The sequence below is a fragment of the Lepisosteus platostomus genome, chromosome 16 (genome assembly GCF_059453375.1).
Source record: "Lepisosteus platostomus isolate fLepPlt1 chromosome 16, fLepPlt1.hap1, whole genome shotgun sequence".
In the NCBI taxonomy this organism is placed as follows: domain Eukaryota; kingdom Metazoa; phylum Chordata; class Actinopteri; order Semionotiformes; family Lepisosteidae; genus Lepisosteus; species Lepisosteus platostomus.
In genome coordinates this window covers 14,910,799-14,936,730 of record NC_142626.1, presented here as the reverse complement: position 1 = coordinate 14,936,730, position 25,932 = coordinate 14,910,799, and the positions used below count along the sequence as shown (strand labels likewise).

Here is a 25,932-nt window from a genome sequence, read left to right as displayed (position 1 = left end):
ATTGGTTTTACATTACATGCAGTAATTAATACAGTGAGGGGGTGCCAGTAGGCTCACCACACACCAGCTCTCAGTGGGGAGGAGAGCAGAGTGATAAAGCCAGTTAAGAGATTGGGGTTATTAGGAGGCCATAATTAGTAAAGGCCAGGGGGAAATTTGGACAGGACCTCAGTTTTACATCTCATTTGAATGATAGTGCCTTTCTACAGTGTAGTAAAAAAACATTGTGCACATCACTGTACTGGGGCATTAGGACCCACATAGACTGCAGGAACAATGCTCTCTACTGGTCCCATTAACACCTCTTCCAGCAGCAGCCATAGCTTTCTGAGATCCAGGTACTGGCCAGGCCAGCTTCAGTGGGCTGCTTAATATAGTGATATACAGTATCTGCTACTTTATATCTTGCAATAAAGCAGAACCTAATAAAAGATTTAATTTGAATTATCATTATTCTTATTTTTTATTCATATTTTTATAAAGAGACATTTTTAGCTTACATTGTCAAATTTCTAATCAATATATGAGAATATCAGAAAAACAAGAAACAAAATTGAATTAATTAAGCTGTTCAGATATGTCTCAGTGAAATGTTAAAATGTAATCCATAGTTATTAGTATTTTACAACTCTCCCTTATTTTTCTTTTGAATCACGTAGCCATTAGCAAATCTGAGTATCTGCAGCAGTGCTGTCAGGGCCAGGACATCAATGTCATCATTCAGGCTGATTTCCTCACTGTAGTTCTTCACGGGAAGAATGCAGTTTATAGGAATGCCCAATATCTGACTGAACCTCTCTATCTAAAATATAAAGACAGGGTAGATTAATGCAAAATAAATATAATGTCCAAGTCAAAGGAATTTCACTTTATTTTAAACATTGTCAAGACTAATGGCCTGTCTAATGATAATGTGAATAAAACCACTCACATTAAAATCATGAAAATGTGAAAGAAATAACAAATATCTATATTTCCTTTTTTATCTATTTCCTGTCTAAGTGAATGACAGATATTCAGATTTCTTGATATGCAGGGTGATTAGTAAGTTCCGTGAAGTTGCCCCACCCTACAAACAGCACAAATGCTAAAACCCATCTCATTCGTTAGTACTGCGTTTGTGCCGGTTTGTGTCATTGAAAGTAGCGTTTGTGCTGTTTTCTTTCCCAAGACATAGCGCCATGTTTTTCAGGGGATCACGTGACTATGTACGGTGACCTTGACCTCCAGTGACTGTCTGTCAAGTTCCAGCACTCTGTTACTGGTGCAAGAGTAACAATTCTGCAATGTTGTTTCTCTGTTTGCCCGGGTGGGGGGTGGTGGTGGAGTTTACATTTAATACCAGTATCTTCTATGTGTTTGTGTGAACAGGAAAATTAAATTTGTCATCAATATCATACCCTAATCAGAGGAGTTGCAGGTGTATCCTTAAAAAATGAACATTAGCAAACAATTGCATGTTCTTATCAAGAGGCTTTAAATAGCACATTTTAATACTTCATGGTGTCCTTTTTAAAATCTGAAGAAGTAACCAGTTTTTTGCCGTCTCCTTCTTAATGAAACATGCGCACAAAGGGACGTGTAAAGATTCAACCCGTCTGTCGAGCCACGTATTTAAAAAGGCTTGAATTTGCAACTTTGTGAACGACAAGACCACTATGCAACGTGAAAAAGAACCAGGATGTTTTTTTAAGGAGCACTGTGTATAAAGTTGACACAGGTAGTTCATAACACATCCAAGAAGCAACATTGGAAAGTCTACCGTCTCACACATGCAGACCGCGGCAATATTGGAAAAATATTTTTATTTTCATATAACAGAAATAAACATATATGTAAGTTCTTTAATACACTGTCAAGCTGGGAAGTAACTTTCATTGGCACAAACCGGCATAAATGCAGCACAATGAATGACATTGGTTCAGTTCCCCTAAGACGTTGTAGGGAGGCTGAGTGATGTCACACCCCCAAGAAGGCACTATATCACAGAAATGAAAGCAGCACAAACGCTACTTTCAATGGCACAAACAAAAACGCAACACTAAGGAATGAGTTGGGTTTCATCGTTTGTGCTGTTTGTAGGGGGGGTAACTTCACAGAGCTTGATTAGCTATAAACTCTGTGCTGTCTAGACTCTGATCTCCTTTCTGTTGTGAGAAAATACTCAATTTCTTCAAACCTACTGTGCCTCAATCAAAGTCTCAAAGGCCCGTTAGTCAACTCAGTCTGAATCTAACAAGAAGCCTTCACTTCAGAGCTCTTACTATCTCCTTCCAGCTGGAGACTAGATGCAGACTGATTATGAAGCAAATCAGCAAAGTAATTTAAACTGATTACAATAACTTTTTAATTTTTTTTTTAATATCTAGGTCAGGTTTTGCTTCTCTCGACTCAAGTGTGACTTGAGAAGTTAATCATTTAATTTTAAAACCTACTGCAGCTAAATGTAAACTCACCTGTTGTTTGATGTATCTGCTCCTGTACACCTTCTTGAGATCTTTTTCTACCAATGGACAGCCTGCATCCACCTTAGTTACCAGCACAATCCGGGGAATATCTACATAAAAAAAACACATTAGCTTTTTTCACAAACCTTTCTTATGCAGAAGTTAAGATTTCAGAGGCAGGAAAATGGCAAAAGTGGAGGTATTATTGATTATTATTTCTGATTTTCATCAAGGCAATTTGATTGTATACACTGTGTTCTGGTACTTCACTTATTTAATTTTAGAATATTTCCTGGATCAGTCTATCAGGTGTAATGGATCATAACTTGGCTGTGTAAGGTAGGGCTACACTTGTCATGCAATACTTGGAATACGTGGTACGAATATTTATTTTATTGGGGCATTTGATACTTTTACACAATTTTATTTTGTTTTTCAGAAGTAGTGAAAGTTTTGTCAGTACCATTTAGATTGTATTGTGTTGTGTTTACTTTCATTATTTCACACTGATGGAGAAAGTTATCCGTCATTTATATTACAGGTATCAAGAGCACTGACAACAGTTTCTTTCACAATTTTATTTGAAAATGTTTTAGATGTTGTGAATCTGTGTTTTACCAAGCAGTTTAATAGTGCTGAATGGAAGTTCCCATTTTATTGCAGCATTGATCAGTTATAGAATTATTTGGTGCATGTGTGTAAATGGTAGATGCTATTTTTTAATATTGTAAGACCTAATGTCTTCACCACTGCTTTATTTATTTTCTTGGCTACAAAACTGTCCATGGATCACTACAACTATTTCAGGTTTTTAAATTCAGTTTAGGTTGATGACCACAGCAAAGTAATTTTAAAGCTATCCTTTTAGACAGGACTCTTTGACTTTAACAGCTGTGATGACTATGAACAAGGTTCCTACCTCCAGGAGTGAGTAAGCCCAGAGGGCTGCTGGTGGTGGTCTAGGTGGATTCTGAACTATTGCTTTGCAGTCTGACCCAAAAATTTATTCATTCCTTTCATAATTACAGAACAGGTAAAGATCAGTCTTCTTTTGTACAGATTGCATATATGAGTCAGATTTAATGATATTCAAAAATACTCTCAAATTGTAATGCCTTGATGAGCTCCAGTGCACCTGCACTAAATTCTATTACACATTCCTCATGTGGAAGGAGCTCATCAGGGCCATCGCAAATAAAGATCAGGCTGGGCTTGTTATGTGATTAGGGAAACCTCAATCCCCATTTAAGCCCTAAGGAATCAGTCCTTGGGGCACGGACATTGAGTCACAGTAGCTTGTATAGCTGCTCCCTTTTCATAGGTTTTTCCAGGATTTCACCTCCTGGGACACTCCCTGAACTGATACTTTTCACTGCAATTAGATGAGTCTGTAGATGCCGTCGATTTGGCAAATTTGCTCGGTTACATTAGATATGAGTTTAAGGGCATGTCCCATGAGGACTTTGTTTCATAAGCCGCTACCAACAAAAACTACAGGAGAGCATATATTTCAGCTTCTGAATGAATTCATTGAAGAGAATGGCATTGACTGGAAAAAATGTGTCAGTTTATAAAGACGGTGCTAGAGTGATAACAGGCAGACACAGAGGTGTAGTTGCACAAATTAGAGAGGTTGCTCCAGATATGGAGTGGACACATTGCAGCATCCACCGTGAGGCCTTGGCAATTAAGAAAATGCCTGAGGATTTAAAATCTGTTAGACTATGTTGTCAAAGTTGTGAATCAGGCTTACCCCTCTCGCTGAAATGGTAAGTGCTTAGTGCTAACTTTATTATATGTATATGTGTGTGCGCTGATGTTGGTCATTGAGACTTTCTGTGGTTCCTACGAGAAGATGACTTGTAGGTGGTACTTTGATGCTTTGGTTTGATCAGGGGTGGTACTTGGTCCAAAAAGTTTGAGAACCACTGGTGTACAGAGATCTGCATGGACTACTGACATACAGAAGACGTGATGGATGGACTAAATACCTTTATTATTTTTTTCCTTTTTTAAGTGTATAATGTTAGCATGCCCAAGGGAGTTGGGCAGCCAGTTGACCTTGGTACCCTAGAGGTTTTTTTTCCCCTTACTAATGAGTTTTTGGTTTCTCTCCTCCGTTGTCTTCTGGTCTTTTCCACTTTGTATTTACAACATGTATGGACACTTGTTTTGTTAAGCGCCTTGGGGCAACTTTGTTGTTAAAGGTGCAATATAAAAATACATTTAATTGAATTGAATACTGTATCTTCTGTGATACTAGAGGTTTCCATTAAATACACTGTAGTTTCTACAAATGAATGCCTTAAACAACATTTATTGTTATTCAAACCCTAAAAATGTATACTTGTACTTGGGTATCAATCTTTTAAAGAACGATCATTTATTATTTAAATTGAATAGCCAGTTGCTCTTTTATGCCCAGTCAGATTAAATTTAATTGTCTGTTACTCAACTCAGTTTGCATGTACTCTCTATAATCTGGCACCTGCCTGTCAGATCTATACATCATGTCTTGTAATAAGCACTACAAGAAAACTGGTGCCAATCTGAGGGTAAGTTTGTCCCTCCTTAATGTTGCTGTGAGCATCTAGAGGTTACTGTTGAGCAATAAGACAAGGCAATTCTAGTAAGATTCCATGGCAGAGATAAGTATTTGACAAAATGCAATTCATTGCTTGCAGTATATTATTCACAGGTAGCCAAATACAAATTTTATTACTTATAAATATACTTTTTATTTTACAATTTTAATTATTTGAGAAATATAATCATGTTTGCTTAAGTCCAATCAATTAGAAATACATAGAATACATGTTCAGAATTTGAATGCTACTCAAAATTATTTAGAAGGCTGTGTGTTCATTGAGTCCTTGAGTGTTTTTACAATGAGCTCTAGGCTGTCAGCAAGTCTGAGAAGACATAGCTGTTGTGAATTGAGGGTTTTGCGAGCTACATCTGTGGTGGTCCCTTTATACAGTATATGGCCTGTCTGACTTCACTAGAGAGACTTACAGATGCAGCCATTCAAAACAAGCAGGCGATACTGCATTATTTTGCAGTGTGTTTGACACAGTGTACCACAAGTGACTGTATTAATACCATAATTTCTCAGATAGTACCGCATGATACCACAAGTAAAATAATAGTATCCGGAATTTCCGCAAGTTTCTCATGTCTCTCATGTTTGAGCTGTCGCCATCAAAGTCTTCACCAAAGATAATTACTAGTAGTATTTATAATGAATGACCTTGGACAAGCTGTAAACTCAAAGTATTGCCCTGGTCCACATTCTTTTTTTCCCCCATTGACCGTCTTTGTAAAAGTAACACCACAGCATTTCGTTGATCCAATCGCGCATTTGTTTCCAATCATGCAAAGTACAGTAATTTGAGAATCTCCGATTCACCATGCCTTTCACATGCTCATAAAAGATTGATTTAGGAACATAAACATTACTGTATGCAAAACTGTACTGTATATTTAATGTCTTTACTGTGCCTGTTTAAGTATTGAATATTAAATGGAATTTTACCACTGAAGGGAAGTCTTAGTAACTGAGCATAAAAAGAATAGGAGTATAACGCGTGTGAAGCCCATAAACTATATTAATTTTGGAACATAAACATACAGTATATGGCTTGGAGAACTCTTAGTGTGCAGAGTCAATGAATGGGGGAAAAAAAGAGACAGGGAACAGCAGTAAGTGGAGAAAAGATCATATACAGATGGGTCCAATTAGTTCACCCAGTGGTGTGGGGTCTGATATGTCCTCAATGGAATGTAGCATAGATTTCAAATAAATATTAATCAGTAACATTTAGTATGAAAACTATATCACATTTAAGAAACATTTAAACAAAATAACTAGTGTATAGTACTTTGTGGTGTCCCTGAATGCTCTAGACTTACTGGTAGATTGATACTGTATTGGGTGACATCAATTTGAAACTTGATTTTTCTTTATTAATTTTAAACATTAAACATTTCATAGCCTCTTACATGAAAAATTCCTTACCAGTGTCAGAGACATTTGATCTGATATGTTTCAGAAACTTCAGAACATATTCATCCATAGTGCTCAGTCGATGTGCTGCCACAACGTAGACAAGACAGTGGGCCTATTCATTCACAGTGGGATTCTTGTTGAAATATGGAGAGTCATCACTGAGAGGTTTTTTTGGATTGAACTGGTGGAGAGAAATGTAATGAGCGATGTACAAGTGTTTAATAGCACTCTTTTAATTACTCTTAATACCTTATTTTTCTTTTAATTCTCTTGAGACCTTAGCTCCTCCTATAACCTTAACCATCTCCTGTACTGTCACATGGTATACTGGCCATTTACACATGAAGGCAGTCTCCTGCAAACTAGAACAGAGGTATTTCTGGTGTAAATGTGCATCTTCAGTCTTGTAGGAGCACCTGATTAAATCACAAGGTTGTAGTGGAGTCTGCTGCTTCTTCTGGATCCAGAACCTCTGGATCCAGCTACTTCTCCTATATCATTGAGAACAACCTTAACAATCCTAGATACCTGTTCACCATCAATAGACTGTTCAAGCCAAACCTACCTACTACGTCTCAACTTTGTAACACTTTCTTAGACAGTTTTTTAGTCACAAGATTGAGAACATCAGGAATCACAGTGGGTCGACCAGCGTTATACTGCTACACCTCCTTCCTGCATGACTGTTGTTGCTGGTTCTCCCCTTTCTGGTTTTCACCCTATATCTAACTTCTTTATCTGGCTAAAGTGTGTTGCTGTTACTATTCAGTTATGGATCTCATCGCAAATAACCTCTTCATCACCTTCCAGTTTGGTTTCAGACAATAACAGCACAGAAACTACCCTGGAAATCCTTGTTCCTGAAGGGCTCTGTACTGCTCCCCCACTATTCTGAATGTTCCCAACTGGTCACTTATTAACATCACATGATTGGAATGTGAATTTCTATTCAGATGATACTCAAATCTAAGTCCATACTAAACCTCACACTGACGTAGTTGTGTCTGTACAGCTGTTTTGTTCTTACCTGGATTCCTATCATTACTAATGTCTATTGGCATGGGGGGCCCTGGGCCCTGCATGGTAGTGGTACAGGGCTGTTGCTCATCAGCACCTGGGATGAAGAAGGCACCACAGCAGAAACATTCCGTTTCTTGTCTCCTCTGCATGGAATAAATGTTTCCTTATTCCTTTGCTGCCCACGCATGCTGACGAAGCTACAAATTTTAATTATAATATTGATATTGCTGATAAGTAAGCCAGATTGCTGGATCTATCAGGGAGAAAGGAGAAGGCTATGTATGGTGTTGACTGCAATAAAAAAATGCTTCCTCCTGAATCTCACAGATATCTTTAAATCACTCTTTAATGCTTTTAAAAAAACAAATATGATTCACATTGTTATAATCTTGTGGTTTCTGCATAGATAATTATATACATGATCACGAGATTTCTACTGGCATAAGCAAAGACTGTATGTCACTTTGCATCCCTGTAATTTGTTAGAAGCATGCCACTCTTAGTGCTTATACACAAACTCTTAAATCAAAGAATGAAGAATGTTGGGTGAAGCTGTCCTCCAAATCCTAGAAAACAACTAGATCCTTCTACTTCAAAGCAAGAGTAGAGAGCAATACTGACAGTTAGAATGGGGTTGCCACCCCCCTAATGCTTATGAACAAACTCAAAGAATGAAGAATGTTGGCTGCAAGAGTAGAGAACAATGGAATTGGTTCCTTTGGAAACCACAGCATAGAATATGCAAATGAAAAATGGATTGAAGTTGCCAAGTCTCTGCGCTGAGCATAGAGTAATGAAGAAAGATACAAGAAGTGAAGAAGGGGTTAACTGAGTCCTTTCTGCATGAGGACTGGACTTCTAAGTAACAGGCTAGAGTTATGGCAGGAAAGGGGGATAACCAATAAGGATTCCAGATGCCAGCTAGGGAAACCCCCCAGGGAAGGAAACCTAACACTGACCATTAAGAGTGACCAAAGTCGGTGAACTGGCCAAACACCGTGACCTCCCCCCATTACCATAGTAATGAGCTATGTCAGAAGCGGCAGAAAAGGGCTATATAAACCGAAAGTTTTGTATTGGCACTTTGAACAATACTTGGGTTTAATTGTTCCTTGCATGCAATAAAACTCATCTGTTTAACTTCATCTCGGGATCCAGAACTTATCTGTGTTACAATAATTTTTGGCGTCATGACCAGGATTCTCCAGAAGACGCAGAGCTTCCCATTGGCAGGAGAGAAGCTCAGTGCACATTTCTAAGAGGTAAGGACTCCTCTTATTAAAAGTCACGACTCTTGTCTGACCGATTGGAAAGTCTCTGCTGCCTGCGAGGATTGCCTGAGATGGAGTAAATGCGAGTTTCTGGATACCTCTGGCCCGGGGAAGACACCGGTGTATGTAATGGGTGGCTGGCTGTAAGCCCCAGATTTGGTCTGGCAGGCAACGAGCCGTGGTATTGTGCACAGGCGTTCGAAACTGGTGTATGCCTTAATTGCACGTGGAGTTTTTTGAAGGGGTTTGGACCTTTACTGCAAGGCTCAGAACTGGTTTGGCCTTAATTGCACACAGGAGTTCTGAAGCTTGAGTGGTGCTTTAATTGCACATATAATTCAGGACTGGTTTGGGCCTTAATTTCGCACTGGGTCCTGAGATTAGCTATGCCTTGATCGTGCACGGATTGGCATGGTTTTTTGTTTTAAAGGGAACAGGAGAGACATAGGTGATATATATTTGTTTTTATGCATTTTCCGTGTTTGTGAACTGAAATGGAAATCTAAAAAGTAAATTGATTCTTTAAAATGTAGAGAGCTCTGCAAAAAATATATTTCAAGGATGTAATTGCTGTGCTACAGTACGTGCAGAATTTTAGAAAATAGTGCATCAACGTAGTACACTGTTTAGGTTACTTTGGAAGACAATGTACCAAAATAATATGCGCTGTCTGGGTCATTAGAATTAGCCGAAAGTAACTGATAAGTTTTGAATAACAAATCTAGTGGTGCTTCTTTCATTTTATGATGTAACCTGTTTTGTCTTAGGGAAAGGGGAAGTTTAAGAAGGGCCAAAGTGCTGAGCTTTCTCTTACAGCGCAACATCTTATAAAAACCCTGTACTCAGGTAGGAACTCTCTTGTGGCTTCCTTGATAGTTATATTTCCATGACAGAACATACACATATGCACAACACTAACAAACACACCTCATAATAAAAGAGCAAAGCACTAGGTAGCAGGATTTAAAGGATGTTCAGATCCGAGAATAGCTCCGACTGGAGCCCAGTGGGTAAGTCCACTCCGGGGCAAAAGCAGCAATACTGGCGTTCTGGGGATGGTGAATTACGGATACAGGAAGGGAGTCCTCGAGATCTTGTTTCTTGCCTGTGAACAGTGCGGTGCAAGTCCTCTCTAAAGACTCTGAGAGGCATTTCGATCTGGAGGTAACAGACTCCCTTAGCTGAATACGTGCAGAAATGCACAGGATTTCCAAATAAAAGCATCCGCCTATGAGCTGTTACCTCACACACAACAAAGTCAATCTTTAGAAAACGAAGATGTGTGCTAACTGAGTGTTTGAGAAAGTAGCGGAACTGTCTGATTATGTATCGGACAAGTGTATGTTGACGGAAAAGGAGGAAAATACAGGAAGAAGCTGAGTTTGTCAGAGGGAGTTTTGGGCGAAGATGCCTGTAATAAAACGTATGAGTATTGGTATAAGCACAAGGATGTAGCTGAAGCCCTGGTGTGCGGCCGACACCAGTGGTGGCAGATAAATGAGAGATAAACGTGAAAGAGAAATAGGGATGTGATGAAAAAGAAAGTGTGTTTACAGAAGGAAAAAAAACAAAAGGAAGGGTTGTGTTTCAACGTCTTGGTTGTGTGTTGTTTTGTGCTGTTTCCTTTGATTTGTGATATTTGTTTTTGTACTTTAATAAAAAAAAATAGTGAGCAGGTCGGTCAAATTTTACACTGACTGAGCACATGGTTTTATGGGGATGGCGATCTGTTAAGGGTAATGAAAGCACAAACATTTTGTTGTGGTTACTAGTGTAGCGGCGAGGCTTATTAATAAGAAAGAATTAAGTGTTCTGAGCTTTCCCAAATGAGGCCCCATTTCTCTGTGGTGCAGCCACAGAGAAACTATTCATGCAGGCTGATTTAAGGTTCCTTTGATAAGGTTTCCTAGGACAGCTCCCAAAGGGGGATGCACTTAGCTAAGCCTGGCTATCATGATTAATGGTCATCCATTGGCGCCTATCTCTCTAGGGAGTGCCAGATGGACATCTGGACTGCATTCCTAAGTGTCAGGAGTAAGTGACTCATATCTCACCTTGATCAACCAATCAGGGACTGGTAGGGCCGAGTAACCCACGTGGGACTCTGTTGCCCATGGAACTTTCAGCCAAGCAACGAGCTGAAGTTCCTCCAGGTAAAAACAGGCAACACGGAGAGCCTGAGAGATTCAGAAGAGATTCAGTAAGATTCAGAGGGAATTCTGTGGACTTTTCTAAAGGGAATTCAAAGGAGAATTCCAGGGCAGGACGGCCCAGGAGCAGAAGGTTCCCAAGGGCAGGACATTCTCGCAGCGCGCCTCCTGACCATCCTGAGACTCAGCCCGGACAACCACGGAATGGCCAGTGTGTCCGAGTGCCAGAACTTTCCTTTGTTCTAAGAGTCTAGAGCGGAGGTTGCCAGAGTAACCAGAGGATCCACCCGAGGTTAGCACCAGTAGCAGGCCTCATGAACAGGTCGGAACTGTGGACAGCTGAATCACTATTCAGAACTAGCTCTTCATCAGGAAGGAACCGGTCCTCTTCCCGACTTGCTGGGATCCACAGTCATCTTTTCTCCTGTGCACAAACTTTGCTAGTTAAAGCCAACACTAACTAGCCGGCCAGTGAGCATCTGCAGCGCACCGTCGCAAGCCGCACAGCACAGCCTGGCACCGAGCCAGAGAGCGCGGATTGGACAGCAACAGCCTGCAACTGTTTCTTTGTGCCCGCAGGAGATCTGAATCCCCAGAGATTGGATGAGTATTCAACTTCAATGCATTACTGCTCGAGAATTCAATTGTTATCCCAACCAGTTGATATCAATTTAATTCCTAAGAGTTATGTACTTGTTTTGAGTATCTAATGTAGAAGTTAACCAAGTTCATTTATGAAACAGTCTTAATGAATGATATACTGAACGTATGTCCTCTTGATATGTGTAACACTTTGTTACTGACTGAATATATATCTTTTGTATTCTGATAACCCTCTTGATAAGATCTGTTAGGTTTATATGCATATTTTATGTATTAATAAATGTATCCTCGTGTATAAGTACCTGTGTGTGTGCGTTGTTTGAGTTATGTCGCATGGTTGGATTCTAAAGCCATCAAAAGAATCAATTTTGTGATTTACTGCTACAATTAATAATTGTCCCAGTAAATGCCCAAACCCTACAGAACTGGTGTCTTCAGAGAGTGCACTACATTTAATTTTGCTATGGCAACATTACATATTTGGCGCCCCTGGACGGGCGTGACAAGACTGAAATGAGTCAACCAAGCGGAATAATTCAATATAAAACGCCGCGGGTTTCATACACGACAATACAGTGTGCTGAAAGCAGAAAGGAAAAAAAGTTCCCCTTGCTCTTTAAGCAGTGCTTGATTGTTTTGTGATCTTTTGCGATCTACTGGGTTGATTGCATACTTGATCTTGTGGTTTTCTGTGGTAAAACTGTGATTTCGTACTTAAAAGTAATACTCTTTAAGTTTAACGATGGTTGCTAAAAGGTCTGAATTCGAGTCGCTATTAAGCACTCTCTCTAGCAGCGACAAGTCTGACCACGATCTCTTCCATATCTCCGTTAGCGGAAAAGCTAGAAGAATAAATCTCCATTCTCTGAGAGAGCTAGCGAAGGACATAGAGAGATTTGACCCCACAGTGTCAGAGAATAATATCGAGAGTTATATTCAGGACCTCAGGTATAACCTGCAGTACCTGAAAACGCCACAGAACAGGAGAAAGTGTTTCTGGTCAGGAAAACTACCAGCAGAGCTGTACATGAGTGGATGGCTAGGCAGATGAAAAAAGTCTGTAATGATTTTGAGGAGCTGTGTCAAGCACTTATCGAAGAATACAGTGCGTTTATTGACCCGACTGCCGCGATAGCCGCCGCCCTTAACGTTAAGCACGAGAGAGCAGAGTCCCCTCGCGAATATTACGAGAGACTTAGACGAACTTATTTTGCAGGGCGAAATGATGAGGGTTGCGAAGAGAACACACATTTCAAGGGTTTATTCATTGTGAATCTCCACCCGTCAGTCAGAAAGATGATCTTAATGCATACAGATGCACATACCATGAAAATGACTGATATTAAGAGATTCGTGCAGAAAGCCTGGGAGTATGATGTCCAAAGTCACTCTGAGCAAAAAGCTGTTAAAGCGACTGTGTTCGCCGTCAGAGCCAGCAGGGTTAATTCCCCCCTGCTCGAAGGAGCACGGGCTCCTGAGCTGGCTAAGCCCTGTTCCAAAGCAGACACACAGGACCGCACCCAGCGTCCTAAGTGCCATGAGAACACTGGGGGAGGGAAAGGGCTAGATAAAGCTGAACAAAAGGATTCAGTAGCCGCCCGCCTGGCCAGGCTTGAACAAGCTTTATTAGGACAGGGACAACCGCTCCCCAAGGCTGCCGGAAGCGTGAATGAGCTGATACTCTCCACTGGAGGAGGCGGAGACCCGCCCCCTCTCCCTCCCTCAGTCTATCTGATTGAGCGGAAGGGTTCCTGCCTGGATGAATTCAGCCACTCCCAAGCGAGTGCTGACTCCACCCCTGAAGTCACAGAGCAGGCAGTAAAACACAGAGGAAAAGCAAGAAGCTTTTACCTCAAGGCTGCCATGGGAGATGTCTTACCGAGTGAGCCACTGATTGACACTGAGGTTGAGAGGTGTTTGATCTCACACGGCAAGCTCAAACGGGTAGAAAAAGAAAAGGGCATGCGACTCAGAGAGGAACCTTTGATGGATCACCAGAAAGGCAAAGTGTGGAAACAGGTCAAGGCTCCTAAGCCTTCTGTACAGAAGGAAAGGGGGGCCAAGAGGCAGACTGTGCTCACACAGTGCCCATCGAACACAGAAGCCTATGTGGAGATTCCTTCTGTTCCCTCTGGACAAGAAATAAAAATATTTCCTTGTTCCCCGGATATACAGGGAAGTCGTGTCCCGGCCAAGGTCCCAACAGCCTCCATGCCACAGGAGCGGTGCTCCAAGCAGCCGCCTGATCCACCAGGTAAAGCACACCCCTTTTACATCCCTAAAGAGGAGCAGATCTCCCCACCTGGTGATGAAAAGGAGCTTTCCCTGTGCACCCTGGCACCCAAGAGTGGTCAGGAACACCACCCCGCAGTGGTGGAAGGGATCCAGATGGCAGGAGAGCAGGTTGGTGATGTAGCCCTCACCCTTAGACCTGAGAGGTCCTCTATTAGTGAGGATCAGCTTGAGCAGCTGTCACAGGGCCACCGCCAGGTGCCCCTGGTGCAACATTAACAGGTTAGACAGGTAGTCCAGCTGGACGCTGAGACTACTGCGCTGTGGACACACCTGATCCCAGATGCCGATTCCCTCTGCTGTGACCCAGGGAACCTGCAGTGAGGTAACATTATTTCTCACAACTACCAGGTAGTGAGTGAGACTGACCTGATTGCTCCTACCTCAACGGCAGGGTTGCCAACACACCCAGTCCCCAGGAAGAGACAGGGAATGAAAGCCGAGCCGGTTTTCTCACAGCCACCAGCTCAGTCTGTCAGTCTGAGTCTGACCAACAGTGGTTCAGCCAGACTGGAGCTGGATGGTCAAGCCACCCGCCTGCCAGTGCAGGACATCGCAAAGAGGGGTGTCAGAATCCCCGCTCGCACTGACATGGGCCTGGTGGGTGATAGCGAGTTCGAAGACAGTGAACTAGCTATCCCACTGCTGGGGCAGCTCCCTGAACCCCTAGCGAGGGAAGGGGGGAGTGAGCAGGTGTCCTACACCCACGCCCAGCGAACGATTGTAAACATGCCGATAGAGGGATTCCTCAATCAGGAAGTGTGCAGGGTGGACATGAACAGTGAGAATGGGATAACAATCCCAGATCACTCAGGTGCTCCAGATGACCACTCAGCCGAGGGTCAGTCATGCTCCACCGCTGCACCGCCCCCTGCAGGGTTCTTAGAGCACAGGCATGAACAAATCGAAAAAGCAGATGCCCTGGAAAAGGAGGAGCAGCATCAGCAGCTTTGTCAGAATCTCCCCAGATTTCCAGGATGTTGGTGCCCAAGATGCCACATGGCATACTGAGAAAGACACCATGTACACGCTGCACCAGCTTAGAAAGGCAACAGTCACTCAGAAGGAGATGACTGGGATCAGCCACCTGAAAAGACTTTTGGGAGGACTGATTGCTGCCGCCACTGTTGTGCGTTTGCTATTTCTGATAGGTTTGTGTGCTACTGGCACTCTCACCCTGACTGCCCCAAGAAGGCAGGTGTCAGAGATGCCAGAGGGTAGTGACAGACTGTATCGACAGCAGCAAAAGTTGGAAAGCTTAGGGAAAACCCTACAGGCAACTTCCTATGCAACAGGGTTAAACCTTATTCCCCAACCAGTGTACATGATTGTTGGTGTTATACAGTGGGTTTATGCTTGTGTGCAACAGGCCAGAATGTTGACACAAGACCTGTTAAGGGAGTTTAGTGCCACTGTAGCCAGTCTAGCCATGGCACAATTCCCAACCCACTTGATTCCACTCTTCTCAGTAGAGGAGTATGTGACATTAACCCCATCGCTCATAGCTCACCCAGAAGGCAATCCAAGATTGAATTTGGTTCCAAATTTTGAGATGGGTATGGCTACCAAAGCTATCTATTGGGTGTGTCTAAACGATTCACCAATGAAGGGTGTAAAGCTACTAACGAGCAGAGGGAGGTTAATGAACCCCATGAAGAGCAGGTGGGACGTAAATGGCTGGTCAGCACACCACATTTAACTGTCACTATGACTTGTGACAGGCATGATACAGCTACCGCAATGCAGCTACCTAATCAAACAGTTTTCCTGCAAGTTCCCGAGGAGGCCACAGTGCTCTTGAACTGAACACTGTACTGTCTAGAACCAGACAACATAAGACCAAACTTGAGGTCATGGATGCCTTCAGGTGCCACACTATTGAATTGGATAGAAATCCAAGAAACAGTAAGCCCTGAAGAGGTACAGGTAGTTAATTTGCTTTAATGGAACAAACCTCCAAATCACCCTAGCAGATGCCCAACACAGGTGTTGTGGTTTATTGGGGGGCTGGGAAGAGGAACTGTTGTTATTGTAACACTGCTGCTGGGAACCTGGATCATGACTGACACTGTACTCTGAATGCTGTAGTCTTACATCAAGATGTACTCCGGGTAGCATGAATGAGTCAAAGGTAGCATGTCAAAAGAAAGGAAGTGATTTCTCCCCAAATATCTACTACAGAGGTATCAGATATTGACAGTGAACTTCCTGATGTGTAATTCCTAGACTTAGATAATGTCTCCTACCGTGTTTATACATACTCCAGATGTTATTCATCCTGTTTGTATCCAATGCTGGTTCCGGTATGAATTCTCGAGGAGTAATGTGGACATTTAAGATTAATGTTCTAATGACAAGGGACATCACTTAACTCTGTTTTGTTTTGAAGGCAACAACGCCTCAGGACCTCGTGACCTTCAAAAAGGGGGGATATGTAGCGGCGAGGCTTATTAATAAGAAAGAATTAAGTGTTCTGAGCTTTCCCAAATGAGGCCCCATTTCTCTGTTAATCTCTGTGGTGCAGCCACAGTGAAACTATTCATGCAGGCTGATTTAAGGTTCCTTTGATAAGGTTTCCTAGGACAGCTCCCAAAGGGGGATGCACTTAGCTAAGCCTGGCTATCATGATTAATGGTCATCCATTGGCTCCTATCTGTCTAGGGAGTGCCAGATGGACATCTGGACTGCATTCCTAAGTGTCAGGAGTAAGTGACTGGGAGGGAGAACAAAGAACAGGCTGAGCTGTTACGACAGAATGTGACATGCTAAAGACCAGAAAAATGTCCCTTCACTGCCTCAGCGCAGCAAACCAATTTAGAGCACTGATTGAAGATTGCTAAAGTAAAACGTGAACAATTTATATCTATATACTGTATGTATTTGGTGTATGTATGCCACAATTCTGGAGGGCTGTGGAGAAATAGGATTCTCTCACTACGGCAGGGACTCCAGTTAAGAATGCTGGGTTCGTCTCTGAACAGTTAGAAGCTTTTGCAGCTGCTGACTGAAGTAGCTGTGGTAAAGTGTAAATAACACAAAGAAATAATTCCAGTAACTTGAGGGAATAACTTAATCAGATGCAGATGCCAGGCGAACAGCCCTGGGAGACAATGAGTCTGAGACCCCTGTGAAACCTCTGTTGGTGAAAAGGGTCAGCTACAGGACATTCAGGCTGAAGCCTCTAAAGCAGAGAAATAGACATAGTTAGAAAAGAATGTGGGGCTGCATGATCATGGAGTATGGGGGGGTCGCAAGCACACCGGACACCCTGCATGCCCTCACAGCCTAATGCCCTTTGTAGCCCGACAAATTCATGCTGTCAGATACCCGGGTGTGAGTCAAATGGTGCCCCAGTTGTCCCGAAACTGGGTAGGGACTGGGTTTAAAGCAGCAGACACTGATGTTGTATTTCGATGTGATGCTTGGCAAAGGAACTCAACTACAGCTCAGGTGCAGGTGTGATGGCTCAGAAAGCCAGCCCCTGAGGGACCTGTCATGTACTGGAAAATTGACTATTATAGCTTGCCAATATGTAAAGAGAACACTGGACTCTTAATGATGGTGAATCTCTTCTGCTGGTGGGCTGAGGCCACTACCTCTGTAACTCTCAAACATTTGATGACGAAGATAATTCCGTGGTGCATTCTGCACTGTCACTTGAATACTGATCTAGGGGCATACTACACTGGGAAGGTGTGTAAGGCTGTAATTGCCTCACTGGGTGTGAGGTGGAAGTTACATTATACCCGTCACCCGCAGTCTTCAGGCATGGTGGAACGAATGGATCTCTGAAAGACCGACTGATGAAATATCAACTGAAGGAACACTGTGGGTAGATGCTCTATCTACGGCCCTTTGCAGTCTATGGGTTGGATCAAATGGAACTGTGAGACTGAGCCCATTTGAGATCATCATGGACAACCAAAGAAACTCTCTGGAAGGCCAAATTTGGTGTAATGGATTGCTGAGTTTGCTAATTCGCTGTTACAGTATTATAGGTTGTTAACTGAAACAGTGCACAGGGCTTGTGAACAGGTGCTGGACGTTTGGGGACCTCCAGTAGAGGGAAGACATGACCAGATACCTGGTGAGTGGGTGTGGGTGAAGAAGAGATAACCTGCCAGACATTGCATCCCTGCTGGTGAGGGACCATATCAATTGTTATTGACTTTCAAATGAAAAATAAATACAAATGGATGCACCCATGCTATTTTATAGATTACATCATTGTTAGGCTCCCTGATATGAAACATGTTCTTTTCACACAAGCCATGAGAGGGGCAGAGTGCTAGATAGATAATAGGATGATCATAGCTAAGCTCAGAATGAAGGTTGGGACATCTGATCGCCTAGGAAGAGCTCTTCCAAGAAAAAAACAACAACCACATTTTGCAGTGATTGTGTTTTTGTGGCATACGAGAAGTGGAGGTACGAACCAACATGCAGCATTTTTGAAAACCTCAACTGAAGAGGGCTCTATAGTAGAAAGAAACATCAAGACTGATTTGATGATAAGTCAAAGAACATCTTCAACCTACTAGGTGCCATGCACAAGGATTACAACCCACTTCTGAGGTTCTCAGAAAACAGTAAGAAGAATGGAGGAGAAATGTACAGAACTTCCTGCAACAATTTCAAAATGAGTATTGGATATCCAAGGCACATGAAATACAGAAGCACGTGGACAAATATGACATGCTGACTTCTATAACACATTCGAGACCATCCATGGCCATCTCTCCTATTAGGAGCGCAGATTGATCTATTTTAATAATGGTTGAAAGAAAAATAGTACAGCAGTAGAGCAAACATTTCCAAGCAGTCTTAAACAATCAAAACTTAGTCAACGTCTCAATTTTAGAAGATCTTCAAGTCCTGCCCACCATCCAGGGTCTTGATCTCCCACCCACCTTCTCTGAGGTCTACTTTGCCATCAAGTCTTACAAAAATTAAAAAAACTCCTGGATCTGACTTCATCCCATTTTAATTTTGAAAATTGGAGGTTATGCTTCCATCAGAACCCTTCATCACTTCATTGTGGAGACAAGGATGCATTCCACATCAATGGAGGGATGAAAACATCAGCTTTTATCAGAACAAGGGTGACAGATCAATTTGGAGCAACAGCAGGAGAATATCTCTGCTTTCAGCTGCTGGCAAAGGTCTAGCAATGGTCATGCTTCACTGACTTATTGCCACCATCACTGAAGAGCTTCCTGAGATGGTGTGCTTTCACCAGTCCTATTTAACATCTTCTGCCTGTGAGTTGCACAACTCCGGCAGGTATGGTTGTAGAGAGTGGGGTATTTTTTAACTTTTGGTTGGACGAGAACATCTTTAATATCAGGAGATTCCAAACTTCCAATAAGCTAAAATCAGAATATGTACTTGAGCTCCAGTATGTTAATGATTGTGCTGTTGTAGCACACACCCCAAAAGCACTGCAAGTTATGCTTACAACAGTTGTACAAACATACAGTAGAATCGGACTGTTTGTCAATATTACAGAGACAGAGTTTTGTGCCAGTGATCATCCAGAGCTCCACTTGAATTACCTGCTTTTTACCATTCTAGACTTGATACTTGCTAATGTGCCTCACTTCTGATTCCTCTCCAAGCTGTCTGTCTAAAGAGGCTAGTGTTTAAACTGAAGATTATCCGAAAGCAGTTATGGGGTGGAATGGTGATGCATTGTCAGTACAACTTACCTTGTATCCATCTTTTATATGGCCTTTCACTGCACTGATGTAGTCATCAGGATGATCCACATCTCTATCTATTCCCATGTTGTCATAGATAACAAAAGGGAGAAATCCATCTCCTTCTCCATTTGCACGATCCTCTACTTTGTATGGATTAAACTAAACAGAAAAGTCAGAAAAGCTAAATTATGAATTCTGAGAGAATTATCCCCCCTACACAGATAAATGGGCATCAGTGTGTTGCACTTTTAAAGGTCCGTATAGTTAATACCATTGTACTAAAAGACTAGATCATCTCACTTCAGGTCTTCATGGACAGATGCCTTTGTTTTGGCTTCAATTTAGCCATTATGGAGACTTATTGGAAACCTTAAACAGATTTCTACATTTGCTCTTTTCATATTCTCTCTTCAGGAACTGATTTAAAAAATAACATATCATAAACTGCTAAGCTTAGACTACTGCACAAATTAGCACTTGCACTTCAAGGTACTGGACTGTCTGCACTATGTCCTGTCTTGGCTGTATTATAACATCTAATGTCTAAATGTATTGTAATGTCCATTGTCTGTTTGTCATTTGTATCTATTTTTACATTTTTTCTTTCACTGTTACTAGGTACAGCTGAATGAGTAAGCATCACAATACTATTTAGTTGTAGTCTTGTCAAAATACATAGTACTTCAAAGAGGTTTGCATCCTACTATTGACCAAGTCCAACCTGTATCACTTTGGAAATCTGATGATGAGGCTAAAAGGTGGTACAATTTCTGCTTATCACAAATTGGGAGATGTATGGACCAGATGTCTGGGACTGTATTGACTTTAAGTTGCGTTGAATGGACACTGTCAGCCTAAATATTGATGCATTTATTTCCTTGTTCTCTGAGCTTCCTCCCATAGATTAATGGTGTGGCTGCAAGACAGGTTTGACTGTGCCTGTGTATGGGAGGGGGGCTCAAGAACAGGGTGTGAATACACAGTGCATCTGTATACAGCTGGTTCCTCAATGAGACCTGAGCAGTGAGTAGTGAGTAGTGAGCTCTGCCCACACCCAGAACATCAAGAAGAATTCCACATCCCCTGAGAACAAATCTTGAGCCCTTGTTATGGGGGCATTAAAAACCTAAAGTCAAGAGAACGAGTTCAATTTTGAAAAGGCAGACAGACAAGTTGGAGACAAACAGGGAAGAGAAAGGAACATAGAGACACGTTGTTTAGGATGCCTGGGACAGAGGAGGGTGCCTGAAACTACACCTTTTCTTTGTTGCGGTGTAAGGAGGCACACCAGGCCACCAACCAGAGCTGGTTATGGAGAATAAAAATACTGGACTGTTCTTTTGGGACATTTGGTTCTAGTAACTGGGGTCAATGGGGTTCTTGTACTTGATACTAGTTGTATCATCTGTTCTGTATGTTGAGTAGGCAATCATAGAAATTGTTTTAGCTTTAGGAATACTTTTTATGTGGAGGGAAGACTGAAATACTTTAAATAACTGGGATATTATGCACATAAGGATAACTGTCCATGAGTGCACTGAAAAAAAGAGAAAAAAGATCCTGTTGCATCCTCATAACTGCTACATCGACACAAAAAAAGCAGTTCCTGCATTTAGGGGTCACAATCCATGACATTAACAGTCAGGAATAATCCAGACATCAATAGTGCCAAGTCACTGTAGAGTTTGCTATATACTATCATAAGAAAATTACCCTGTATGTTTATCAGCATTGCAAATAATTTCTAAAGAATTTGAATATGTTATTCCATTCAACACACCCTCTAGATGGCTACTAACCTTCTTGGTAACACGGTGTTCATCTACACCAGCCAAAGCCCGGCTTGACAAATGACCTTGTAACGCAGAATCAATTGTATTGATGTAACTGGACGTTCCAGCAAAGATCTGTCCAGCCATCATGATTCTTAATTCTTTTGCTTCTGTGTATCTTGGTGTTAAGGTCCTTATTTCTTTCATAAGTTTTTCTTTCTCCCTGTAAATAAGAAAGAACACATCACACAATAAAGAAAAATAATTCATCCTAGAAGGGTGTATAACTGGTTCTCTACACTGTTCTGCGGGCAGATACTTATTGTCAAAAACAGCTTGACGGAGTGGCTTACATAAAATAATAGTAAATATCTAAATTTTGTATTTACAATTTCCTGTGATATTACTATTGTAAGTAGAGGTCACTACTTAACTCTACTTAATCATTTTCAGACCAAGGATTATGCTTTATAAAACCTTCCTGTTCACACTTTTTTTTGCTTTTGGTACATAACTAAGAACATCTCTGTTAATATATACAGATCCAGCCATTCAGAATGCACACAGGATAATGCAGCAATTTGCAGTGAACACACCTCAGTGCAACATAGCACACCAGACTTTTTTATATTGTGTTGTAAGATAGCACTGTTTTGTAAAACCCCCAGGTGGAGCACTGAAAGCTTAACATGGTGTGTGGAAGCATTTGGACTGTTGCCAGAAAATGCCTGGTTTTGAATTCCACTCAGTACTGAGCCCCTTGAGACAAACATTTTCCAATGATAGAATTTAAGTTGTATAGAGTTTAGACTTTTATTAATTTTCTACTGTATGTTACAGAATGTTAAACATTAAATTAATAAAAAAAGAAAGAAGGTCTATTTTACAAACCAAAATGACCATGTTGGGTACAGTAAATAAATAGTTTATTATTATATCTTTTGAGTGCAACATGCTTCTTTCATGTTTAGATCCAAATGTTTTACATTACTTTTATATTTTTATTCTGTTTTACATCCACATAGTTTTAGGAGCTACATTACTCTGCCAGATATACTGTATATAAGGAACAATTTTTTATAATTTTAGCATATTGTAAACACATTGAACCTTTTTTTAATCCACATTGAAATTATGTATATTTCTTTATAATGCTTAATTCAGGAACAAACAATTAGAAAGCAATTTTATTTGAGATTTTTATTATGAAAAATATATTTATATACATGGCTTCTTACTCCAATTACTGACAACCATGACTTCTTACCAGGCATTATGGAACCTGTGTTTTACACTATGGGTGTCAGGAGGTATGAGACAGGTAAGGGAATAATGTAGTTTTTCTTTCCAGCTCGACTATTAACAATTTTATACTCATTGTTCTTAACTGAACACCTTCAGTCAGTTCTTCAGGGACATACAAACACAGCAGCTCTCCAGGACTGTATTGAACAGCCCTCATCTCATTCTTACAGCTCCACATTGGGAGGTACAGTGTGATGTAGGTTTCATGCTGTATTTTTAAATACTTACTGATTGCCCCATTGTATTTCCCTCCATGATTCATCAAGTTCTAAAAAACAGAAATGACATCATGACAACCTTCATGTAACTTGAAATCATCACAGTTTCTTCAATCCTTTTTCCTTACCTGGGTCTGGTGAACTACAAATTGATGGTAAAGTATCAGATTGTCTGAGACTGTTGCAATAACATGAATTTAGAGTTTGCACTTTATATTTTAACACCGTACTAGAGTGATATAAAAGGGTTTGTAAATGCTCAGTCTGTATTTATGCGCTATATAAATGCAGATGAACATGAACCCCTTAGGCACTGGTCCCACTGCAGTTCCTCTCCCCACTTTGCTCCCCATGTATTTTAGTAGTCCAGATTATTGAAAGTGAGATTGGGTCACAAGGTTTATCTTGTAGCCCTTGACAACACCATATACAATCTCAGAAATATTTAACAATTATTTAGCTACATATGATATTAATATTAATGAACACATTCAGATTTATAATTCTTCCTCTACTTTTTTATATGGAGTACGTCACAGAAGGAATCTTCTCCTGTTCACCACTAGAGGGCCCCTAACACCACCAAAGCAGCCCACTAAATTGTTTCTTCCTCCAAGATTGTCACCTGTCACCTTCATTCATCCCACAACCATGCTATCGGTTACACAGCTGAGGTGACTTTTTTTCTTCTCTAAAAACCTCAGAGAATGATTCTATTTTTTTTCCTCAAGGCTTAACACGGACCAGTACAAAGCTTTAGCCCTCTTTGAATATCCCCACAAAGAAGACTTATTTGATGGGTTACACCATGACAGAAGACTCTCAGATGCTTCATTTGTCATGATTAAGGACATCTGGCCTCTGACTGTCCGAATCAGCCAGAACCCAGGCAGGTAGATTCAGAAGATCCAACTGCCCTGTAGCCTTGACTCATAAAAGTAGAAGGGAAAACCATTGATGCCCTACTGGACTCCGGTAACTTGGCTAACTGCTACTGTTTTACCTGGAGGGACAGTTCTTAAAAATGGAATTGGAATTCATCTATATCCAAATATCCATATACCAAAATATATCCCACCACTGATATTAACTTCTATACCTCTCAAGGTAAATATTGTGCTACCGTGGATGTGACCAAACTACTTCCATATCCCATAGTATTAGGAAGATCGTCCAACATTACATCGCCCAGATACCAGTAAGAACACCTATTGATTAACATAAGATCGCTTTATTAGCCATATACAATTTCTTGCATTAGGAATTTGTATCTTTGCATACCCCAGCTTGCTCTCCATGAGACACACAGACAGGGAGAGAGAAGCTTGGGGTCAGAGCGCAAGGTAAGCCATTTATATGGCGCCGCTGGAGCAGCTGGGGTGAAGGGCCTTGCTCAAGGGCCCACTGGAGTAGGATTCCTCTGCCAGCTGCGGGATTCAAACCAGCAACCTTCCAGCCACAGGCGCAGATCTTTAGCCACAGAGCCACCTACCACCCCAAAAGGGGCACATTATAATCATTCAACTCTGAAGTTATTAAGTCTGATCTTTTTGTGCAGCTGTAGGTATTTTCAAGTAAGATATCTTCCATTAAATTCACAGTCTGGAAATCGAGATCAAACTCAGCTAATGTACACAATGTCAGCTTGAATTTCAGGGAGGAAGAAAATAACTTGCTGGCTTCCTTAGGTCCTGGAAACTTGAGACAAGCACCATTGCCAATTGCAGGACAAAGAGTATAAAAATATTCTTTGTGTCTCAGAAGTATCCCTGTATGTTTATCCTGGAACGCTTTCCCCAAGGGAAATTGCTTATTAAAGGAACAAGTAATAGTTAACTCAACGTTGAATAGCAAAAGAAAAACAATATTTTGGCCGTCCAGTCAACTTCTTGTTCTAATTTTTTGTACATTACGTATGAAAGAAGAATCTTACCTTTTGATTTGGAACCACCCATTTTTGTACTGAAAAAACATCATTTGTGTTACATTCAATCAGCATCAATTTTGTGAAACAATATTAATTTTAAAAGTCTATCATCCTGCAAACATATGGGAACAATGTCATTCTTTCCTGGAGTCCTTGCACTGGCTTCCTATCAGGTTTCATGTCAACTGTAAAATCCTCATGCTCACCTATAAGGCTCTGTATGGCTTGGTACATCAGTACCTGATTTACTACTCTTCTACCAATTCAGGTCTCCTCTCCCCCAAGCTCTTCTACATACTGTAGCATATAGTTTCAGGCTCAAAGCCTTCTTCTTTAGAAGGTAAATTGGCTGTCTACCCATAGTTTATTCCAAATCCTTTGTATAAAATTAAATAAAGCATATTATTATTATATTATTATCATTATTGTTGATGTTGTTGACATCTCTGTTATTCTGGTGTTGCAATTCAATACAATAGTGCAAGTACAGCATTAATGCCAAAAAGTTAAATATTAGTTGGAAGTATAAAAATTATACTTTTTCTTACCAGTTTCAAAACAAAGGAGAAAAGGCCTTTTTCTGCTCTGCCAGAAATATCAAATCGAAAGGTTTCAGTGAACATATACTGTATGTACAGGAAACACAGAAGACCAATCAGCAGATGACTACTAAAAATGAAACTTAGTTTTTAACTTTCAGTATTGTTTTTCATGTTGGAGAAGCTTTATTTTTTTCCAATTCCAGTACTGAACATTTGGTTTTATACCGTATCTTTTACAATTTATGCCCACCCACAAAACGTTTTATGCACTTATTGGTGAACTGTATGTTGGGGGATATGTCAATTATACCAATGTGGATTTTTACATAACTAACATTCTGTACCATTTAGCTGATACTAAGTTGTGAACAATGAGTGCACAGATCACATCAAGGATTCCTGATAAGTGTACACAGTAACAATTCTGGGCCCAACACTGGGCCTGAAGCAGAAAGATGACCAGTGTTCTACACTAAATGATGTTAGTTCAATCATTTGTTAGAATTTGTATCTAACTGTGAAATCTGTTCTGAGAAATAAAGAAATAAAGAAAAAAATATGTCTTTCTGATCAATAAAAGAGCACTTCCATTACTACTCATTTATCGATGATGTGACTATTGCCCACATTACAATATATTTATAGGAAACAGCACCAATCAGGAAATGATTGCT

The 25,932-nt window shown here is 40.9% G+C and overlaps 1 protein-coding gene and 1 gene segment (V, D, J or C); one reads left to right on the top strand and one right to left on the bottom strand.

Moving 5' to 3' along the window:
• Positions 1-25,932, top strand: part of LOC148646937 (Ig kappa chain V region K29-213-like) — a 619,354-nt gene that overhangs the window by 275,972 nt on the left and 317,450 nt on the right.
• Positions 434-25,332, bottom strand: LOC148646943 (interferon-induced protein 44-like). Its single transcript, XM_088609002.1, is given in 8 exon segments — positions 434-802; positions 2,457-2,557; positions 6,466-6,637; positions 19,501-19,653; positions 21,294-21,489; positions 22,800-22,839; positions 24,723-24,751; positions 25,265-25,332. Coding segments are annotated over 7 exon segments (864 nt in total). The 5' UTR covers positions 24,745-24,751; positions 25,265-25,332; the 3' UTR covers positions 434-622.